At 44.7% G+C, this 21,829-nt stretch overlaps 1 protein-coding gene across 3 annotated transcripts; it reads left to right on the plus strand.

Moving 5' to 3' along the window:
• Positions 1 to 1,141: 1,141 nt before the first annotated feature.
• STX17 (syntaxin 17) lies at positions 1,142 to 20,126 on the plus strand. 3 transcript variants are annotated; one of them, XM_039330217.1, is made up of 9 exons: positions 1,142 to 1,200; positions 3,305 to 3,440; positions 6,253 to 6,416; positions 9,861 to 9,926; positions 12,340 to 12,568; positions 14,167 to 14,279; positions 15,600 to 15,650; positions 16,964 to 17,050; positions 18,103 to 20,126. In XM_039330217.1, exons 3-9 carry the CDS (start codon positions 6,294 to 6,296, stop codon positions 18,343 to 18,345), a joined length of 912 nt encoding a protein of 303 aa, XP_039186151.1. In that variant the 5' UTR covers positions 1,142 to 1,200; positions 3,305 to 3,440; positions 6,253 to 6,293; the 3' UTR covers positions 18,346 to 20,126. The 3 variants fall into 3 exon arrangements, with proteins under 3 accessions (XP_039186151.1, XP_039186152.1, XP_039186150.1); XM_039330218.1 differs by having other exon boundaries at positions 1,149 to 1,200; positions 3,305 to 3,370; XM_039330216.1 differs by lacking the exon at positions 1,142 to 1,200 and having other exon boundaries at positions 3,311 to 3,440; positions 12,343 to 12,568.
• Positions 20,127 to 21,829: the final 1,703 nt, after the last annotated feature.

The following is a 21,829-nucleotide window of genomic DNA, read 5'->3' on the forward strand; positions in this document are numbered from 1 at the left end:
CTATCTATCCTTTATCTAGCTTTATTATCTATCCCTTTATGTCCATCTATCCCTAACTCTATGTATCTTTTTCTTTCATTCATTCATCTATTATCTAATATATCCTTTATCTAGCTTTATTATCTATCCCTTTATGTCCATCTATCCCTAACTCTATGTATCTTTTTCTTTCATTCATTCATCTATTATCTAATATATCCTTTATCTAGCTTTATTATCTATCCCTTTATGTCCATCTATCCCTAACTCTATGTATCTTTTTCTTTCATTCATTCATCTATTATCTAATATATCCTTTATCTAGCTTTATTATCTATCTCTTTGTCCATCCATCCATCCATTCATCCATCCATATCTCTGTAACTCTGTCTATCATTCATTCATCTATTATCTATCTATCCTTTATCTAGCTTTATTATCTATCCCTTTATGTCCATCTATCCCTAACTCTATGTATCTTTTTCTTTCATTCATTCATCTATTATCTAATATATCCTTTATCTAGCTTTATTATCTATCCCTTTATGTCCATCTATCCCTAACTCTATGTATCTTTTTCTTTCATTCATTCATCTATTATCTAATATATCCTTTATCTAGCTTTATTATCTATCTCTTTGTCCGTCCATCCATCCATATATCTGTAACAATCTATATCTATCATTAATTCATCCATCTATTATCTATCTAATATATCCTTTATCTAGCTTTATTATCTATATCTTTACGTGCATCTATCTATCTATCCATCCATCCATCCATCTCTCTGTAATTATCTGTATCTTTCATTCATTCATTCATTCATTATCTAATATATCTAGGTTTATTATCTATCTCTTTGTCCATCCATCCATCTATATCTCTTTAACTATCTCTGCATCTATCTCTCCATTCCATTCATTATGTCTCTCTCCTTTATCTAGCTTTATTCTCTATCCCTTTATTATGTCTCCATCTTCCCAGCTGAGTATCACGTGCTCAGGCTAGGGGGCGGAGCAGCTCACGCGCACCGGAAATTCCGCCTCCGGCTGGTGGAAGCGACGCTCTGGGGGATCTCTATGGTCCGAGGAGGGGGCGGCCGCCTTTTCCTGTTGATTTCCTCTCTTTCTTCCGGGTTGGAGGCAATTTGGGGAGGGGGAGGGCGAAGCGGGGCCGCAGCCGGAGGGGCCGCCGGGGGAAGGACGAGGAGGCGGAGGCGAGGTGAGTCCGGAGAGGGAAGGGGAGATTCGCCCACCCTAGAGGTGTGGGACTACAACTCCCATCACCCTCACCCAGGGGGAGGGGTTGGGGGGGAGGATTTGTAGTCCCCCCCCTCCTAGGCGGAGGCGGCCGGTGTGCCGCGGGATAGGGAGCCCCCCCCCGCGCCGGATCCCCTTGGCCGGTCAGGAAGGGAAGCGGGGCTGGGAAGGGAGACCACCAGGAGATCCCAGGTTGGAGCCCGGCAGGCAGAAAGAGGCCCGGGCGCTGCAGCAGCCCTTGCCCGGTGGGCGCTTTAGCGCTTTGATTTCTGGGTTTTGATATTTTTGCTTTATTGGATGTATTCACTATTTATTCTGGGCAGTTCACAACAAACAGAAAGGGTTAAAAAAAACAACACACACACACACACACACAGGCAATCACATACAACTATCCAAAAACCACAATTAAAAATGGAGCAAAACATAAAATAATAATCCCAGCCGGAGAGTCCATTGAATATACTGTAGCTTTGCTAAACATCTGGGAGAAAACAACTAAACCCAGAGAGCATCAGTCAGCCCAAAGTCGTCTCCCTCCTTCTCCTCTCCCCCTAACACCCACTCCCAGCACTGATGGCGTTACCTAGTGGGGTCATGAAAGTCTGTAAGGAAATAGCCAAGAGGACCCCAAGGGCCCCACAGTCCTCCTCCTCCTCCTCCCCCCCCAATCTATTTCCCTTCTAGCGCTGATCCTCTCTCGATGGGTCAGGAAATGTCTGCAAGAAAACCGCCAAGCTTGGAGAGCATCGGTGAGCCCAAAGTCCTCCCCTACGCAAACCCCCCTTCCCTTTCTGGCACTGATGATGTTACCTAGTTGGGTCATGAAAACGACCCAGCTCAGAGAGTACCAAGGACCCCATACTCCTCCCCTTCCTCTTTCTCCTCTCCCTCTTTTTCCTCCTCTCCCCTTCTCCTCCTCCTCCTTCTCACAAACCCCACTTGCTACTAGTGCTGATAATGTTACCTAGTTGGGTCATAAAATGTCTGCAAGAAAACAACCCAGATCAGAGAGCAACGACCCCACATTCTTCTTCCTCCTCCTCCTCCTCCTCCCTTCTGTCACTGATGATGTTCCCTAGTTGGGTCATGAAACGTCTGCAAGAAAACAGCCCAGCTCAGCAGCAAGGACTTCAAAATTATTCTCCTCCTCCTCCTCCTCCCCCCACCCCACCCCATTTCTTTCTAGCCTGGATGAACCACCCAGCTCAGAGAGCACCAAGGACCCCACAGTTGTTGTCCTCCTCGTCCTCTCCCCCAACCCCCTTCCCTTCTAGCACTGATGATGTTTCCTACTTGGGTAATGAAATGTCTGCAAGAAAAGAACCCAGCTCAGAGCACTAAGGACCCCACAGTCCTCCTCCTCCTCCCCCCACCCCCCATTCCTTTCTAGGCTGGATAATGTTACCTAGTTGGGTCATGAAACGTCTGCAAGAAAACCACCCAGCTCAGAGAGCATCAAGGACCCCACATTCCTCCTCTTACTCCTCCTCCTCCTCTTCCATCTCTGCAAATCCCCCTCCCTTCTAGCACTGATGATATTACCTAGTTGGGTCATGAAACGTCTGCAAGAAAACCACTCAGCTCAGAGAGCACCAAGGACCCCACATTACTCCTCCTCCTCCTCCTCCATCATCTCTGCAAATCCCCCTCCCTTCTAGCACTGATGATGTTACCTTGTTGGGTCATGAAACATCTGCAAGAAAACCATCCAGCTCAGAGAGGACCAAGGACCCCACAGTTGTTGTCCTCGTCCTCCTCGACCTTCCCCCTCCCCTTTCAATGATATGATCTAGTTTGGGTAATGAAACTTCTTCGAGGAACCAAAACAAGCTCAGAGAGCACCAACTACCCCACAGTTCCACCCTGAGTTACGAATAATCCTTGTCCGTTGTTTCTTTCTTGTTGTCCAAAATCTTGTCATGAAATTTGGGGATGAGACTGAACCAGCTCTAGCGAGCCTGCCATGCAGTGGATCTTTTAAACGTTATTTAAGGATCTACAAAGAGAAATTGTAGAGTCCAGATCTTTGGAATAATTCTCCCGTTCTGCTCTTTTCGGGCTAGGTTTTACTCGGAACACCGGACGCCGGACACTGCAGTGCAGAAAGGACACTAACCAACTGGAGGGAGGTCAGCGAAGGTCCTCAAGAGCGGGAAGGACCTGGAAACGGGTCCTTTGAAGAAAAGGGAAAAGACCTGGGTAGGTTAGCTCAGTGGTTCTTAACCTGGGTGATATTGCCCCCCAGGGGGCGATTTCATTTTTCAGGGGGGCAATGGAACGAAAAGGGGCGACGCGGGGGCGAAGGAATGAAAAGGGGGCGATATGGGGGTGATGGAGCGAGAAGTTTTAGGGACACTTTTGAGATTTTTTCATACAGTGAATCGCTGCATATCTGTCGTACAAAAACATCAGATCGCTCGCTCTTCGTGGATTGAATTGTGTTTTCAAATGTTCCTCCAGCTAGCTTCAGTACGGAACGCCGTACATATGTGAAGACGCATCGCTTATCTTCATGCGCGTTGCGCAGCAGCCTCTACCCTTTTTATATTTCTTTTTGCGTCTTAAATTTCACTTGTAATTCAATCATTAAATGTTACTATTTTTCTTTTCGGGCATTTCACTTTCTTGCCATTGAATTTTGTTTTCAGTGGTCATTACATTTAAGTGTCTTGAATAAATAAGATAATAATGAAATACATGTATCACGAAGTTTGGGAATAAAGTGATGGGTGGCACCAAAATTTTTCACACAGTTGAGAGATGGGAAAAAGACTGGAAATAAATTATTTGCATCGATATGTCCTGATGACAATTTTAAAGAAAACAAAAACAAAAGGGTTCGCATAAATTGAAGAATTATTTCCTATGTTGTGATTGAGAGGTTATGTTGGGGGAGGGGGCGATGACAACTTCCTCATTGGCTGAAGGGGGTGATTCGTTCCAAAAGGTTAAGAACCACTGGGTTAGCTGCAGAAGGGACATTTGGGGGGACAGATGTTGGCAGTTTGGGGATATCTAAATGGTTTTCAAGGAAAGGAGATGGTGGACTACTTCTGTACTTATCTGGAAGGGCAAGACCTAGAACAAAGGGCTGAAATGGGGGCAGTAATAGATGTCAGGAGGAATTTCCTTCAGGTGAGGACTAGTGGAATAGATACAACATTTCATGTTTCACTTCACTGGAGGACTCAGAACAGAATAGAATTACAGTGCCGGAAAGGGACCTTGGAGGTCGTCTAGTCCAACCCACTGCTCCAGCAGGAAGCCCTATGCTATTCCAGACAAATGTCTGTCCGGTCTCTTCTTAAACATCTCCAGCGATGGAGCATCCACAACTTCTGGAGGCAGGTCGTTCCACTGGCTTATTGTTCTCACCATCAGGAATGTCTGTGGCTGTGAGATGGCCTATACCAGGGGTAGGCAACCTTGGCTCTTTTATGACTCGTGGACTTCAACTCCCAGAATTCCTGAGCCAGCATGGCTCAACTTGGAAACCTCTCCCTTTCCCCTCAGCATGGCTGGCTCAGGAATTCTGGGAGTTGAAGTCCACGAAGTCATAAAAGAGCCAAGGTTGCCTACCCCTGTCCTAAGTCCTCCTGCTCTAAGCAGTGAGCCTCCTAGACCAGGGGTAGGCAACCTTGGCTCTTTTATGACTCGTGGATTTCAGCTCCCAGAATTCCTCAGTAAGCATGGGGGAACCATAGCCCCCTTGATGACTTGTGGACTTCAACTCCCAGAATTCCTGAGCCAGCATGGCTCAGCTTGGAAACCTCTCCCTTTCCCCTCAGCATGGCTGGCTTAGGAATTCTGGGAGTTGAAGTCCACGAGTCATAAAAGCCCAGGTTGCCTACCCCGGCCTATATGGAAAAAATAGTTAAATTTGTAAATGTAAATGTAATTAATTTTTGAGAAAATCTTCACCAGTAAGAATACCTAGAATTTGGTGGGAGAAATAAACTAAAGGATTGTGACAGGATCTATGATAAGGCAACCAGAATGACTGAATAGAAAAGAAATATTATACTGATGTTATTATTTTTAGGAATATTGGGGGGAAATTATATATTCAATTGCTATTTATCAAAACAATAAGAATGTATTAACTCAATGTTTGCAAAACAGGATATTTTGGGGAAAGAGGAAATCAACTAAAATTATTATGTGGAATATGGATTATAGAATGTAATTGTTAAAGGATGAGGGGGGACATGATAGCAGCCTTCCAGTATCTCAGGGGCGGCCCCAAAGAAGAGGGAGTCAAGCTCTTCTCCAAAGCGCCTGAAGGCAGGACAAGAAGCAACGGATGGAAACTCATCAAGGAGAGAAGCAACCTAAACTAAGGAGAAACTTCCTGACAGGGAGAACAATTAATCAGTGGAACAACCTGCCTCCAGAAGCAGTAAATGCTCCAACACTGGAAGTTTTTAAGAAGAGACTGGACAACCATTTGTCCGAAATGGTATAAGGTTTCCTGCCTGAGCAGGGGGTTGGACTAGATGACCTCCAAGGTCCCTTCCAACTTTATTTATTTATTATTATTATTATTATTACTACTACTACTACTACTATTACTACTACTACTACTACTACTTTTTTGGAGAATAGGGTGACTACCACCCCCTTGCAGACTGCAGACTGAATAGGCCACCATCTAAAATGCGTTTAACATCAAATGAGGTTGGACTAGATCAGGGGTAGGCAACCTTGGCTCTTTTATGACTTGTGGACTTCAACTCCCAGAATTCCTGAGCCAGCTGGCTCAGGAATTCTGGGAGTTGAAGTCCACAAGTCATAAAAGAGCCCGGGTTGCCTACCCCTGGACTAGATCAAGCGGTCTTCAAACTTGGCCCTGTGCCTGGCTGAGGAATTCTGGGAGTTGAAGTCCACAAGTCATCAAAGGGCCAAGTTTGAAGACCCCTGGACTAGATAATCTTTGAGGTACTTACCAATTCTGTGACTCTATGATTTCCTACTGTACTAATCTTTAAATCATCGTTCAAATTGTGTCTAGGTAACAAAAGCGCCACCCCGTGCTGGATTAAACCACCAACCATGTCTAAAGATGAAGAAAAAGTTAATTTGCGTCGCCTGGAGCCTGCCATCCAGAAGTTTATTAAAGTTGCCATTCCCACAGATCTGGAGCGGTTAAGAAAACATCAGATAAATATTGAGAAGGTTATTTTTTTCTTTTTTCTAAAAATATATATATATATATTAATCTTAAGAAGGTCTGGCAGGAGATGCATGTTGCGGGTCCCGCAAACTGGGGCATGTTGTCAGGCTCCTTGACTCCCAGCCATTTGTTTGGTGACCGTTTGAAGTGACAGTGACACTGGAAAAAGTGACATAATGACCAGTTTTCACACTCATGACCATTGCAGCATCCCCGGGATCGCGTCATGAAAATTCAGATGCTTGACCACTGACTTGTATTTATGACAGTTGCAGCGTCCCAAGGTCATGCGATAACAATAGCAATAATAATAGCACTTAGGCTTCTATATCGCTTCACAGCGCTTGTACAGCCCTCTCTAAGGCAGTGGTTCTCAACCTTTTTAATGCTGCAACCCCCAACCGGTCGTACGTTGAGGACTACTCAACCGGTCGTAAGTCGAGGACTACTCAACTGGTGCAGCCCCGCTTGCAGAATGGGACTTTTGGCGGGCTCAGTAGGGCAGAGACAGCCTGGACAATTCCTATTGGCTTTGGAAAGCCAATAGAATTAGACTCTATTCAAGAGAGTCTCTTCTATTGGCTTTCCAAAGCCAATAGGTTGAGAACCACTGCTCTAAGGGGTTGACAGAGTCAGCCTGTTGCACCCCCAACAATTTGGGTCCTCATTGTACCGACCTTGGAAGGACGGAAGGCTGAGTCAACGTTGAACTTCGTCAAGATTGAACTCCTGTGAACCACCACAGCTTCCTTCCTTCTTCTCATTTCCTTTCTTCCTTCTTTCCATTCATCCTTCCTTCCTTCCTTCTTTCCTTCCTTCCTTCCTTCCTTCCTTCCTTCCTTCCTTCCTTCCTTCCTTCCATCCTTCCTTCCTTCCTTCCTTCCTTCCTTCCTTCCTTCCTTCCTTCCTTCCATCCTTCTTCCTTCCTTCCTTCCTTCCTTCCTTCCTTCCATCATCCATCCTTCCTTCCTTTCTTCCTTCCTTCCTTCCTTCGCATTTTCCTTCCTTCCGTTTCCCTTCATTCCTTCCTTCCTTCCATCCTTCCATCCATTCCTCCTTCCTTCCTTTTCCTTCCTTCCTTCCTTCCTTCCTTCCATCCATCCATCCATCCTTCCTTCCTTTCTTCCTTCTTCCTTCCTTCCTTCCTTCCTTCCATCCATCCTTCCTTCCTTCCATTCATCCTTCCTTCCTTCCTTCCTTCCTTCCTTCCATTCATCCTTCCTTCCTTCCTTCCTTCCTTCCTTCCTTCCTTCCTTCCTTCCTTCCTTCCTTCCTTCCTTCGCAATAGCACTCAGACTAATATCCATCTTCACAGAGCTTTACAACCCTCTCTGAGCAGTTTACAGAGTCAGCCTATTTGCCCACCAACAATCTGACTCCTCATTTTATCAACCTCGGAAGGATGGAAGGCGGAGTCAACCTGGGGCCAGTCAGGATTGAACTGCTGGCTGTGGGCAGAGTTAGCCTGCAATACTGCATTCTAGCCACTGGGAAGGGAGGGGGGGGGGAAGGAAACAAATCAAAGAAGGAAAGGAAAAGGAAGAAAGGAAGGAAGGAAGGAAGGAAGGAAGGAAGGAAGGGTAACAGCAATAGCACTTATATCCCGCTTCTTATATCCCTCATCACAGTAAGTGGTTCACAGAATCAGCACGTTGCCCCAAACAATCTGGGTCCTCATTTTACCAACCTCGGAAGGCTGAGGAAGGCCGAGTCAACCCTAACCTCATCAAGATTGAACTCCTGTGCACCACCACGACTTCTCATTTCCTTCCTTCCTTCCTTCCTTCCTTCCTTCCTTCCTTCCTTCCTTCCATCCATCCATCCATCCATCCATCCATCCATCCATCCTAAGCAATAGCGCTCAGACTAATATACCTCTTCACAGAGCTTTACAGCCCTCTCAGCTTATTTGCCCCCCAATAATCTGAGTCCTCATTGTACCGACCTCGGAAGGAGCGAAGGCCGAGTCGACGTTGAGCCGGTGAGATTCGAACTGCCAAACTGCTGGCAGCCGGCAGTCAGCTGAAGTACTGCCTTCTAACCCTTTTACAACCTTCTGTCAATGGGGAAGCCAGATTCACTTAACAAGCTTGCGACTAACGACAGAGGCAGGAATTCACTTAACAACCGTGGGGAGAGAGAGGTTGTAAAACGGGGCAAAACTCACGTAGAATGGCTTGTTTAGGTATGGAAATTGGGGACTCCATTTGTGGTTGTAAGATAAGGACTACCTGTAATGGGGCCCTGCCCTGTGGAACATCGCTTCCTTCCAGGTGAGGCTGGGCCCAGCCCTGTTGGGGTTCCTTAAATAATGTGTCATGGTTCCGAACAGAACTTTGAGGCATTGTTTACCTTAAAGAATCTTTATTCGAGTAGCATAGCGTCGTACATAGGCCAAGCCAAAATCTGAATTCCCCTCCCCTGAGCACATAATATCAAAGCACAATTCCCTCCTCTAGTTAAGAGTCACAAATCCCATTCTCCAATTTGTTTGAAATGCAGGCTTTCCCTCCAGTTCTTCAACCCCCATTTCTTATCATCTCTTATTTCAATAACCTTGGTTCTCACACTAGGTTCAGCATTGTTATGTCTAGCTAAACTCCCATGCACATTCCTCCTCCCCCCAGTATCATCTAATTCTAACTCTAATTCTAAGAGTAAAACATAAGAAGAAAAATGGCTGCATCTCCATATGTGTTCAAGCAAGAACATCCAATGTTAGCAGCGTTGAAATAATGGCTTGTCAACTAGTTTGGGGACCGCTTAATGGAGCAGAGCCTTAGCCAATGGTATGACAGCTAACAGCATGCTTCATGTTTATATCCTGCCATTTTTTAAAAATCTATTAATTTAAATTGGTTGTTTTAATGGTTTTTATATATTCTTGGTTATTACTGTGTAGGCCGGGGTAGGCAACCTCGGCTCTTTTATGACTGGTGGACTTCAACTCCCAGAATTCCTGAGCCAGCCAATTCCTGAGCGGAAAGGGAGAGGTTTCCAAGCTGAGCCATGCTGGCTGAGGAATTCTGGGAGTTGAAGTCCACCAGTCATGAAGGGGCATAGTTCCCCCATGCTGGCTCAGGAATTCTGGGAGTTGAAGTCCACCAGTCATGAAGGGGGTCATAGTTCCCCCATGCTGGCTTAGGAATTCTGGGAGTTGAAGTCCACGAGTCATAAAGGGAGCATAGTTCCCCATGCTGGCTTAGGAATTCTGGGAGTTGAAGTCCACGAGTCATAAAGGGAGCATAGTTCCGCCATGCTGGCTCAGGAATTCTGGGAGTTGAAGTCCGTGGGTCATAAAAGAGCCAAGGTTGCCTTACCCCTGCTTTAAGAGCATCCCCATTTTTCACAAGGGATGATACAAATCCTTGCATGGTTTAGACTCAGTGCCAATTGAGATGCTGTGTTTTTGACACCCCATGTCCTCTGCTCTCTGTTGTCTGCAGTATCAGAGGTGCAGACTGTGGGACAAACTGCATGAAGAACATATCAATGCTGGCCGTACCGTTCAGGTAAGGGGACGACATCCATAGACGTCCACTGGAGAAGACAGAATGCTGGGCAAATGAACCCCTTGGTAATCTTTTTCTGGGGAAAGCACACCTGTGATAACATCTCCCCGTTTTATCTGTTGGGTGGATTTAATAATAATAATAATAATAATAATAATAATAATAATAATAATAATAATAAAGTTGGATGGGACCTTGGAGGTCATCTAGTCCACCCCCCTGCTCAGGCAGGAAACCCTATGCCATTTCAGACAAATGGCTGTCTAGTCTCCTCTTAAAAACCTCCAGTGATGGAGCACCCACAACTTCTGGAGGCAGGTTGTTCCACTGGTTAATTGTTCTAACTATCAGGAAGTTTCTCCTTAGTTCCAGGTTGCTTCTCTCCTTGATTAGTTTCCATCTGTTGCTTCTCGTCCTGCCTTCAGGCGCTTTGGAGAATAGCTTGACTCCCTCTTCTTTGGGGCAGCCCCTGAGATACTGGAATACTGCTATCATGTCCCCCTTCGTCCTTCTCTTCAGTAAACTAGACATTTCCAATTCCAGCAACCATTCCTTGTATGTTTTAGCCTCCAGTCCCCTAATCATCTTTGTTGCTCTTCTCTGTACTCTTTCTAGAGTCTCAACATCTTTTTTACATCGTGGATTTCTTTAAAAGACCTATAAACCACCTCTTTCCTGAGTCTTGGGGCAACCTCAGCAACTTTAAGAGGTTTGGCCTGTCTGGGGGGGATTCTGGGAAATATTAATGTCCACGCTTCTTAAAAGTTGCCACGGTTGGGGAACACTGCTCTAGCATGGGGCTCCTCCATCTAGGCTTAAGAGCAATGCTTTCGGGCCCTTTTTAGTCTATTTCAGGATTTTCCAACTTTAGCCACTTTTTTTTCCAATTTTACATTTGAGTATTTTAAAGTGCAACGTGGTGACTGTGTTAATCAATACTTCCATAACAAAATCTTTAGTGCAAATCTCAGGTTACAACATCAGATATTTCTTCTCTTTTTCCCCTTAACATTTACTGTCTCGTATTCAAGCCAGTACATTTCTAATTATATCAACTCAATAAAAACATCATTGTTACGTTTATCAATAGATTTTTCGCTTATACGTATCTTAATTACATTCAAAACTTTAGCCACTTTTAAGACACCCATGGACTTCAACTCCCAGCATTCTCCAGCCAGCACTATAAGTCATCCTGGGTTTACAACCATTTGTTGGATGACTGATGTTACACAGCACTGAAAAAAGTGACTTAAACCGTTTTTCACACTTAACGACGGTCGTAGCATCCTCCACGGTCACGTGGTCAAAATTCAGACACTTTGCAACTGGTTCATACTTACGACGGCTGCAGCGTCCCCACGGGGGTCACGTGGTCCCCTTCTGCGTCCTTCTGACAAGCAAAATTGATGGAGAAAGCCATTTAACAACCGGGTTACTAACTTAACTGCAGTGATTCGCTTAACGACTGTGGCAAGGAAGGCGTAAAATGGGGCAAAACCCGCTTAACAACTTGAGCTGAGTTGTGTTCGTAAGTTGAGGAATATCTGTATTTCAGGGTGTCCCAACTCTGGCTAGTGCAGGAGTAGGGAACCTTGGCTCTTTTATGACTGGTGGACTTCAATACCCAGAATTCCTGAATCCAGCCATGCTAAACTCAGGAATTCTGGGAGTTGAAGTCCACGAGTCATAAAAGGCCCATGGTTCCCCATGCTGGCTCAGGAATTTTGGGAGTTGAAGTCCACGAGTCATAAAAGGCCCATGGTTCACCATGCTGGCTCAGGAATTCTGGGAGTTGAAGCCCACGAGTCATATAAAAGAGCCAAGATTGCCTACCCCTGCCCAAATGCCTGAATTTTGATCACGTGACTGTGAGGAAAAAATATTTAAATCAGGGGTCTTCAAACTTGGGCCTTTTATGACTCATGGACTTCAACTCCCAGAATTCCTGAGCCAACATGGAACTATGGCCCCCTCATGACTTGTGGACTTCAACTCCCAGAATTCCTGAGCCAGCATGACTCAGCTTGGAAACCTCTCCCTTTCCCCTCAGCATGGCTGGCTCAGGAATTCTGGGAGTTGAAGTCCATGAGTCATGAAAGGGCCATAGTTCCCCATGCTGGCTCAGGAATTCTGGGAGTTGAAGTCTCAAGTCATAAAAGGGCCATGGTTCACCATGTTGGCTCAGGAATTCTGGGAGTTGAAGTCCACGAGTCATAAAAGAGCCAAGGTTGCCTACGCCTGGGCTAGTGTAAGATGCATGGACTTCAACTCCCGGAATTCTCTAGTCAGCAGTAACTATTATTATAGATATAATAAATAGAATTCTGGGAGTGTTTTTTGTATCTAGCCTGATTTGCAATTGATGCCTAACCGAAGTAAAACGGAGGAGTCCTTTTTTCAAATATTACAGCAGCTGCGAGCAAATATCCGAGAGATGGAGAACCTTTGTTCCCGAGTACGAAAGGAAGATACTCTGACTTTGCAGAGAATGATTGATCCTGTGAAAGTGGATGCTTCGTTGGCCGTTCAAGAATTTTTACAGCTGCATTCGGAGTCCGCCGAAGTGCTGAAAAGACAATTCATAGAGCAGGAGTCTGCCTCATCGGCTGCTTTGACCCGCTCTACCACTATCGGAGCAGGTACTGTTTATTTATTTATTCAACTTTTTTTTATCCTGGGTTTATTATTAATGAAGAGAAAGACGAGGGGGGGACATGATAGCAGTCTTCCAGTATCTCAGGGGCTGCCCCAAAGAAGAGGCAGTCAAGCTATTCTCCAAAGAATCTGAAGGCAGGACAAGAAGCAACAGATGGAAACTCATCAAGGAGAGAAGCAACCTAGAACTAAGGAGAAACTTCCTGACAATGAGAACAATTAATCAGAGGAACAACCTGCCTCCAGAAGCTGTGAATGCTCCAACGCTGGAAGTTTTTTAAGAAGAGACTGGACAGCCATTTGTCCAAAATGGTGTAGGGTTTCCTGCCTGAGCAGCGGGTTTGACTAGATGACCTCCAAAGTCCCTTCCAACATCATCATCATCATTGTTGTTATTTAACAACTGTCAGAAATTTTGAACTCTATTGTGGTTGTAAGTTGAGAACTACCTATATTTTCAGGGTTTTCAAGCTTTAGTGCATGCGCTTCAACTGTCAGAATTCCCCAGCCAGCAATAACTATTACTATATATAATAAAGAGAATTCTATAAGTATTAATAAAATAAGAGTTTAGATACTTGTAAGTATATAAGTATACTTGTATAAACAGAGGCATAGAATCAAGATCATGTGAGGTATTAATACCACTTTATAAAACCCTAGTGAGGCCACACCTGGAATACTGCAGCCAATTTTGGTCACCATATCACAAAAAAGATGTTGAGAGTTTGGAGAAAATTCAGAGAAGAGCAACTAAGATGATTGAAGGCCTGGAAATTAAAACATACGAAGAATGGCTGCCGGACTTGGGTTTGGCTAGTCTGAAGAAAAGAAGATTGAAACTCAGTCTTGTCAGGTGTTATATTTTTTCTATCCTGCTCTATGGAGTAGAGAGTCGGTCTCTGACACAAGGCCACCTGAAGAGACTAGAAGCATTTGAAATGTGGATTTACAGGTGGCTGTTACGTAGAAGCTGGGTTGACAAAATCAGAAATGAGGAGGTAATCAGCTGCCTGGGAAAGCCAAGGGAAATGATCAAAACAGTTAAAAAACGAAAATTAGAATATTTCGGACAGGTGATGCAACACCCAGAAAAATACGGCATACTCCATTTAATTCTCCAGGGAAAGACTGAAGGCAAACAAGAACAGAAGAAGAACATCGTGGCTTCAAAATCTCAGGGACTGGTTTGGACAGCACTTTTTCGTGTGGCTGCTGATAAAAACAGGATCGCCAACATCCGATAACGGATATGGAAGAAAGAAGAAAAAGAAGAAGAAGAAGAAGAAGAAGAAGAAGAAGAAGAAGAAGAAGAAGAAGAAGAAGAAGAAGAAGAAGGAAAGAAAGAAAGAAAGAAAGAAAGAAAGAAAGAAAGAAAGAAAGAAAGAAAGAAAGAAAGAAAGAAAAAAAAAGAAACGGGGAGACAGTATTATTCCTTGGGGCGAGGATGCTTTATAAAATCCATTGTCCAGAGCTGTAGTTGTGTAATGGTTTTAGATGTGGTTGTGTCTGTGCGTACATTTATTTCCTGTCTTGCAATGTTGTTAGCGCACTCACTGACTTCCACGCTCTTTTCCTTCAGAAACCTTTTCTGATGCTGAAGACGGAGAAAATTCCCCTAGCCAGATTTTTGCCCCGTTGCCAGAAATCCCCCAGGATCAAAACGCTGCGGAATCCTGGGAGGTGTTAGAAGAGGTAATTTGCACATCCCATCATAATTTTCTTTTCAAACAGGATGTTCATTTTAAAATGTCTTATTAGGACAAGGGACGTTTTGCTGAACGAAAGGTCTAAAATTTACACTAAATTATAATTTAAAGCAATGATGTATCGTTGGTATTTAACACTGGATAAGTTGTCAAGAATGCATAAAGTTATTTTTAGAATAGGATAGGATAAGATAGGAAATAGAATAAGAAATTAGAATAAGAAATTAGAATAGAATAGAATAAGGAATAGGATAGAATTATGGGATAGAATAGAATTATGGGATAGAATAAAACAGAATACAGAATAGAATAGAATTTAATAAAATAGAACAGAGTACAGAATACAGAATAGAATAGAACAGAATAGAATAAGAAATAGAATAAGGAATAGAATAGAATATAATAGAATTATGGGATAGAATAGAATTATGGGATAGAATAGAACAGAATAGAATAGAATAGAATGATGATTATGATGATAATGATAATAATAATAATAATAATGATAAAGTTGGAAGGGACCTTGGAGGTCTTCTAGTCCAGCCCCCTGCTGGAGCAGGAGAACCTATACTAACTGAATGTGATTTTAACTGAATGGTAGAAATGCAAATGTAAAGAAGGGACCTTGTATCATTTATGGTGAACGTGTGACAAAGCAAAAAAATATTGGAATAGGATTCACATCTTAATACAGAAGATTCACAAAGTGACTATAAAGATAAAACCGGAGACTTTTCTTTGGGGTTTATAATGGAAAAAGACTTGGGGAGGGGGGGGAAAATTGGGACTTTGATGTTATATATGTTGACGGCAGCAAGATTACTTTACGGACAAAAATGGAAGGAGACTTTGGTTCCCACAACGGACGAATGGCTGCAAACGTTGATGGAGTTAGCCGAGAGGGATAAACGGACTGTTTTGATAAAAGAAAAAAATACAATTGATTTTGTTTCTGTTTGGAAACCGCTTCTGGATTTTGTGCTTGAAGTGGGAAAAAAAATGAAATGTTGGTTTTGCCGATTAAACAGGTTTGTTGAAATAAAGATGGCTAGTATATATTATTATGTAAAAGCAAAAAGTTGAGGTGGTATCTTATTCTACTGCACTTTTAAAAAGAACCAGAAGTTAGGGCTGTTTCTTTTTTCTTTTTCCCTTTTATCCTACACATTTTTCTCTTTTCCTTCTCCCCTTCTCCTCCCCCCCCATTATTTTCTTTTGTAATTTGTATTTATATTATATTTTGATAAACTAAAAAAATTAGAATAAAAGGAAAACAAACTGAGTAACATTTTGGTGTTTTCTTTAGGACCTGATTGAACTTAGCACTCTGGTGACTGAGTTTTCGCTGCTTGTTAACGTAAGTAGAGCAAAGTTTATTTCTCTTCTTTTTCTCTGGGTTCTACCAAAAGAGAACCAGAATCTTAACTGGTTTTCTACCAGGGTCCCCAAAAGCTTTAATATTCTCTGCCAGGTAAAATGATCATTTAAAGGGGGAAATGTAGACATCTCAGTAATATTTGCAATTTGCATACAGTAATTCCATGATCCTTTTGCTGGCTAGGGCAGGGCTAGGCCACCTGGGCTATTTTATGACTCGTGAACCAACTTCCAGAATTCCTGAGCCAGCCGTGCTGAGGGGAAAGGGAGAGGTTTCCAAGCTGAGCCAGGCTGGCTCAGGAATTCTGGGAGTTGAAGTCCACGAGTCATCAAGGGAGCCATAGTTTCCCCATGCTGGCTCAGGAATTCTGGGAGTTGAAGTCCACGAGTCAGAAAGCGGCCTAGGCCTAGGCCAGAGGTAGGCAACCTTGGCTCTTTTATGACTGGTGGACTTCAACTCCCAGAATTCCTGAGCCAGCCACGCTGAGGGGAAAGGGAGAGGTTTCCAAGCTGAGCCATGCTGGCTCAGGAATTCTGGGAGTTGAAGTCCACCAGTCATGAAGGGGCCAAGGTTGCCTACCCCTGATCTAGACAAAGGGGTCCAACTTTGGCAACTTTAAAACTTGTGGACTTCAACGGCCAGAATTCCCCAGCCAGCTAACTCCCAGAATTCCCCAGCTGGCCAACTTCCAGAATCCCCCAGGTTAGAATAGAATAGAATAGAGTAGAGTAGAATAAAGTAGAATAGAGCTGGAAGGGACCTTGGAGATAATAATAATGATGATGATGATGATGATGATGTTGATGTTCTTGTTGGAAGGGACCTTGGAGGTCATCTAGTCCAACCCCTGCTCAGGCAGGAAACCCTATACCATTTCAGACAAATGGCTGTCCAGTCTCTTCCTAAAAACTTCCAGTGTGGGAGCCTTCACCGCTTCTGGAGGCAGGTGGTTCCACGGGTTAATTGTTCTCACTGCCAGGAAGTTTCTCCTTAATTCTAGGTTACTTGTCTCCTTGATTGGTTTCCATCCGTCACTTCTTGTCCTGCCTTCAGGGAGAATAGGTTGACTCCCTCTTCTTTGGGGGAGCCCCTGAGATACTGGAAGACGGCTATCCTGTCCCCCCTGGTCCTTCTCTTCATTAAACTAGGAGGAACCATAGGGTTTCCTGCCTGAGCAGGGGGCTGGACTAGAAGACCTCCAAATTCCCTTCCAACTTTATTATTATCATCATCGTCATCGTTTTTATGTGCCATACGCTCAATAAATAAACGAGCCCGTGCTTTGCTTGTAGACCCAGCAGGAGAAGGTGGACCGGATCGAAGAGAACGTCTGCAATGCCGTCGCCAACGTGGAAGAGGGGACCAGGAACTTATCCAAGGTGCGTCTGCAGCAACTGCTCTCTGGTCGCCAGCTGAAAGGACTCCGTTATCCACCTTCCACAGTCAGCTACTCCTGCTGACAGGACCTGATTGGTCTTGGCGCATTTGGGCCAGCGTATCCACGAGCATCGCCAGCCCACTTCCGCCCCAGGCCTGCCCGCGGATTCCTGTCTTAGTCATTTATTTATGTAAAACGTTCGTGTAGCCGCCTGTTTTTCAGTGTTATAAGCACCTGCAATCAAAGATTTAAAAAAAAACATCAACTCATTTTAAAAACCAGTCATGGATCCGTATCGCTACTTTGGGAGCCAAAAGGACTGCAGGCAGTCCTCGGCTTATAGTCCTCCTCCTCCTCCCCCCTTCTAGCACTGATGATGTTACCTAGCTGGGTCATGAAACGTCTGCAAGAAAGCAACCAAGCTCAGAGAGCACCAAGGACCCCAGTCCTCCTCCTCCTCTTCTTTTCTTCCTCCTCCTCCTCCTCCTCCTCTTTTCTTTTTCCTCCTCCTCCTCCTCCCCCCCTACAAGCTCCACTCTAGCACTAATGAAGTTATCTAGTTGGGTTATGAAACATCTGCAAGAAAGCAACCAAGCTCAGAGAGCACCAGGGACCCCACAGTCCTTTCCTCCTCCTCCTCCTCCTCCTCCTCCTCCTCCCCCTTCTGCAAACCCCACTCCCTTGTAGCATTGATGACATTCCCTAGTTGAGTCCTGAAACGTCTGCATGAAACCCCCTCCCCCAGCTCGGAGGGCACCCAGGACCCCCGCCGTTCATCCCTGAGATACGAATATTCTCTTTGGTCGATTTCTTCTCTCTTTGGGGCTGCAGCCAGGGCTCTTTTGAGTCAAAGTCTGTTGCTGGCCTGTGTGGACGATGAGAGACACCTCTGTTCTCTATCCGCTTCCTTCCCGTGTTCAGAGGGGACCGGCCACCCATTTCCTGCTCGTCTCCAATTCCCGCAGAACTGCTGGAGCCAGGGGGGGGGAGGGCGATCTTGCCTGATGATGCTCTTCCAACGACCCCCTTTTTCTGCCCCTCTGTTTTTTCCAGGCTGCCACCTACAAGCTGGCCGCTCTCCCCGTGGCCGGCGCCCTCCTTGGGGGAATCGTGGGGGGGCCGATCGGGCTCCTGGCCGGCTTTAAAGTGGCGGGACTGGCGGCGGCGTTGGGCGGCGGCGTGCTGGGCTTCACGGGAGGGAAACTCATCCAGAGGAAGAAGCAAAGGATGATCAAGGATCTTTCCTCCGCCAGCTGCCCGGATCTGCCCCGGCCCACCGACCAAGGGGGCAGCTGAGCACGGAGCTGAAGCCGTCCAGACTGGTATCGCGGCTGCCCTTGCTTTGGATCTTCTTCTTCTCCTCCTCCTGCTCCTGCTGGAAATTTTTTTCCTGTTGAGAACGTGAAAGGGACACGATTCACTCTGGAATCAGTTCTGGACTTGCACCAGAGGGATTTGCAAGCCTGGCACGCTCCGGGGCGCCTCGCCTGCCGGTTACACACGGCGAAAACGGTGTGCGCCGAAGGAACGCCTCTTAACCTGTTGTCCTTGCTCCTTCAGGGACTGTTCACAGTGTTCACCGAATGCCTTTTTCTTTTTCCTCCAGGTAAAATGGAGAGGATGCCCACAGGTAGCAGTTTTAGCCTCTGAAAAAGCTTTTTTTCAGCTCCAGTGCACAAATCGTGGTTTGTTTGTTTTTTACACCTGTCGGGTCTTTTTTAATGCTTCTGGCTTCTCTGGCGGAATCGGCTCGCGGTGGGAGATGGGGGTTCGTGGTGGGAGATTGGGGCTCCCGGCAGGATAGACCTGCGGAGGTCAGGTGAAGAGGGGCTGAGATTTTCTGCCCTGGGGAGGGGTCTGTTGTTTGCAAATTTTAATTTTCTGGACAGGAGAGTCGGCGTCTACCTCTCGTTTTAAAAGTGCCGTGGTCTGGAAAAGTCCGAACGGGCTATTTGGGAGGCACATTCTCTGCTTGTTGCTTATCGGATGTCTGGAACAGTTATGTTTCTGAACTGCGGCAACTTTCAGAGGAGTGGACTTCAACTCCCAGAATGCCACAGCCGACGAAGCTGACTGGGGATGTCTGGGAGTTGAAGTCCACTCACCTGAAAGTTTACCAATTTGTTGGAGAATGCTGGGAATGGAAGCCCACAATCTGGAAAAAGGGGAAACATTGCTCTAGAACAGAGGTGGGAAATGATGGCTCCCTTTATGACTTGTGGACTTCAACTCCCAGAATTCCTGAGTCAGCAAAGAATTCTGGGAGTTGAAGTCCACTCATCTGAAAGTTGACCAATTCATTGGAGAATGCTGGGAATGGAAGCCCATACATCTGGAAAGAGGGAAACATTGCTCTAGGTGGGGAAGATGGCTCCCTTTATGACTTGTGGACTTCAACTCCCAGAATTCCTGAGTCAGCAAGGAATTCTGGGAGTTGAAGTCCACTCATCTGGAAGTTGACCAATTCATTGGAGAATGCTGGGAATGGAAGCCCATACATCTGGAAAGTGGGAAACACGGCTCTAGAACAGAGGTGGGTTGTGATGGCCCCCTTTATGACTTGTGGACTTCAACTCCCAGAATCCCTGAGTCAGCAAGGAATTCTGGGTGTTGAAGTCCACAAGCCACAAAAGGCGTCCGCAAGTCATAAACGCCGTTGTTTCTTCCTGCTCTAGAATATAAGACGTCAAAAATGATTTGGTTCCATGCCAACTGAAGTCTAAATGTGGAAACAATTAGTTTGGAAAGGTGTGTGCGAATTAAACAACTGGGGACCTGTGTTGGTTGGTTCAAAAGAGCAGCATTGCTACGACAACTCCTGTTTTTTCCTCTTTGCACAAATACGACAGCAACTCGTCAACATTTTGCGAAGCCCCCAGTGTCGGGGATTTAAAAAAAAGAAAAATTACCTATTTGAAGTATTTGAAAATGTCTTCAGGACATGTTTTTACCTGGCGTGTTGGGTGCCATCTTTTAAGTGGGGCAAAAACGCTTCTATGGGGTTGTTTGTACGAACACTGGGTGCCTGCGCATCCTCCGATGAATAAAAAGGGTTTTAAAAAAGAAGTTTTAAAAAAGAAATGGGTTTTATGAAGTTTTTGTTGATGTGGCAGTTAGGGAATAACAAGGAGGTTTATTTCTTTGTTAGGTTTTGCTGACTGCTGATCCGCATCGTAGGCGCCCCGGGAGAAGAAAGCAGAAAGATGCACGCTTTATTTGGGGAAGGGGAGATTATTAAACCCCTGCGGGGCAATTCTAGACCCCCCCAAAAAAATCACAGGTAATTCTCAACTTACCACAGTCTGTTTAGTGACCATTCAGAATTACAATGGCACTGAAAAATGTGACTTAATGACCGTTTTTCACACCATTGCAGCATCCTCTTTTGGTCATGTGATCAAAATTAATAATAATAAAAGTTGGAAGGGACCTTGGAGGTCATCTAGTCCAACCCCTGCTCAGGCAGGAAACCCTATACCATTTCAGACAAATGGCTGCCCAGTCTCTTCTTAAAAACTTCCAGTTTTCGAGCATTCACCGCTTCTGGAGGCAGGTGGTTCCACTGGTTAATTGTCCTCACTGTCAGGAAGTTTCAGACGCTTGGCAACTGACTTATATTTGTGACGGTCACAGCATCCCGGGGGGTGTCACATGATCCCTTTTGCGACCTTCTGACGAGCCAAGTCAAGGGGGGGAAGCCAAATTCACTTAACAACCATATTACTAACTGCAGTGATTCGTTTAACAACCGGGCCCAGAAAAGTCATAAAACGGGGCAAAATTTACTCAACTGTCTCGCTAAGCAGCAGAAATTTGGGGCTCGGTTTTGGTCGTAAGTTGAAGACTGCCTGTACCATGGGATACTGCACCTGTCTCCATGGGAGCAGAGGTGGTCCCGGAGTGACGCAGTGATCTGCTTGAGAACCCTGGCCGAAAAGATTGCAAAATCGGGCGTGACCAACAACTGCCTTGTTTAGCGATGGAAATATTGGCCTCCGTTGTAGTCCTAATTTGAGGATTACGCTGGTCTACGAGGAGAAAGCCTCAGCAAGGAAAGGACCTTAATTTTTACCAGAATCGGATCCCTAATAAAGGAAAATTAAGTCCTGAGTATTCATTGGCTCCAGTTTCAGGTCAAAATTGCATCAAAATAATTCAAAATTACGAGGGGGAGGTAGAGTAGAGTAGAAATAGAATAGAATAGAATAGAATAGAATAGAATAGAATAGAATAGAATAGAATAGAATAGAATAGAAAATATGGAATGGAATAGAATATGGAATGGAATGGAATATGGAATGGAATGGAATAGAATAGAATAGAATAGAACAACAGAACAGAACAGAACAGAAAATATGTAATGGAATAGAATGGAATGAAATAGGAATAGAATAGAGTGGAATGGAAAAGAAAGGAATAGAATAGAATAGAAAAAGGAATAGAATATAGAATAGAATAGAATAAGAAGACTAGAAAAAGGAATAGAACAGAATATAATAAGAATAGAAAAAAGAATAGAATAGAATAGAAAAAGGAATAGAATATGGAATGGAATGGAATGTTTTTACGTGCTGGCTGAGGAATTCTGGGAATTGAAGTCCACAAGTCATCTAAGAGCCAAGTCTGAAGACCCCTGCCCTAAATGCTGCCTTGCTATGGAGCTGTCCTTCCTGGGGTTAACAGCAACTAAGCTGTGCGTGAGAGATTAATATGCCTGTGAGGTTTTTATCTAATTACTTAAGAATGACTACCAGTATAATTGTTGGTTGTGTTCCCAAAA

This window comes from Crotalus tigris, unplaced genomic scaffold (assembly GCF_016545835.1).
Source record: "Crotalus tigris isolate CLP2741 ecotype Arizona unplaced genomic scaffold, ASM1654583v1 scf7180000024426.654172153:694254, whole genome shotgun sequence".
NCBI classification, from domain to species: Eukaryota; Metazoa; Chordata; class Lepidosauria; order Squamata; family Viperidae; genus Crotalus; species Crotalus tigris.

What these genes read in the sequence shown, in the direction of transcription:
- STX17 (XM_039330217.1), top strand. Translation starts at nt 6,294, where the DNA reads ATGTCTAAAGATGAAGAAAAAGTTAATTTGCGTCGCCTGGAGCCTGCC. An exon ending in ATGCTGGCCGTACCGTTCAG is followed by an intron (nt 9,927 to 12,339) that starts GTAAGGGGACGA and finishes CAAATATTACAG; the next exon opens with CAGCTGCGAGCAAATATCCG. An exon ending in CCTGGGAGGTGTTAGAAGAG is followed by an intron (nt 14,280 to 15,599) that starts GTAATTTGCACA and finishes TGTTTTCTTTAG; the next exon opens with GACCTGATTGAACTTAGCAC.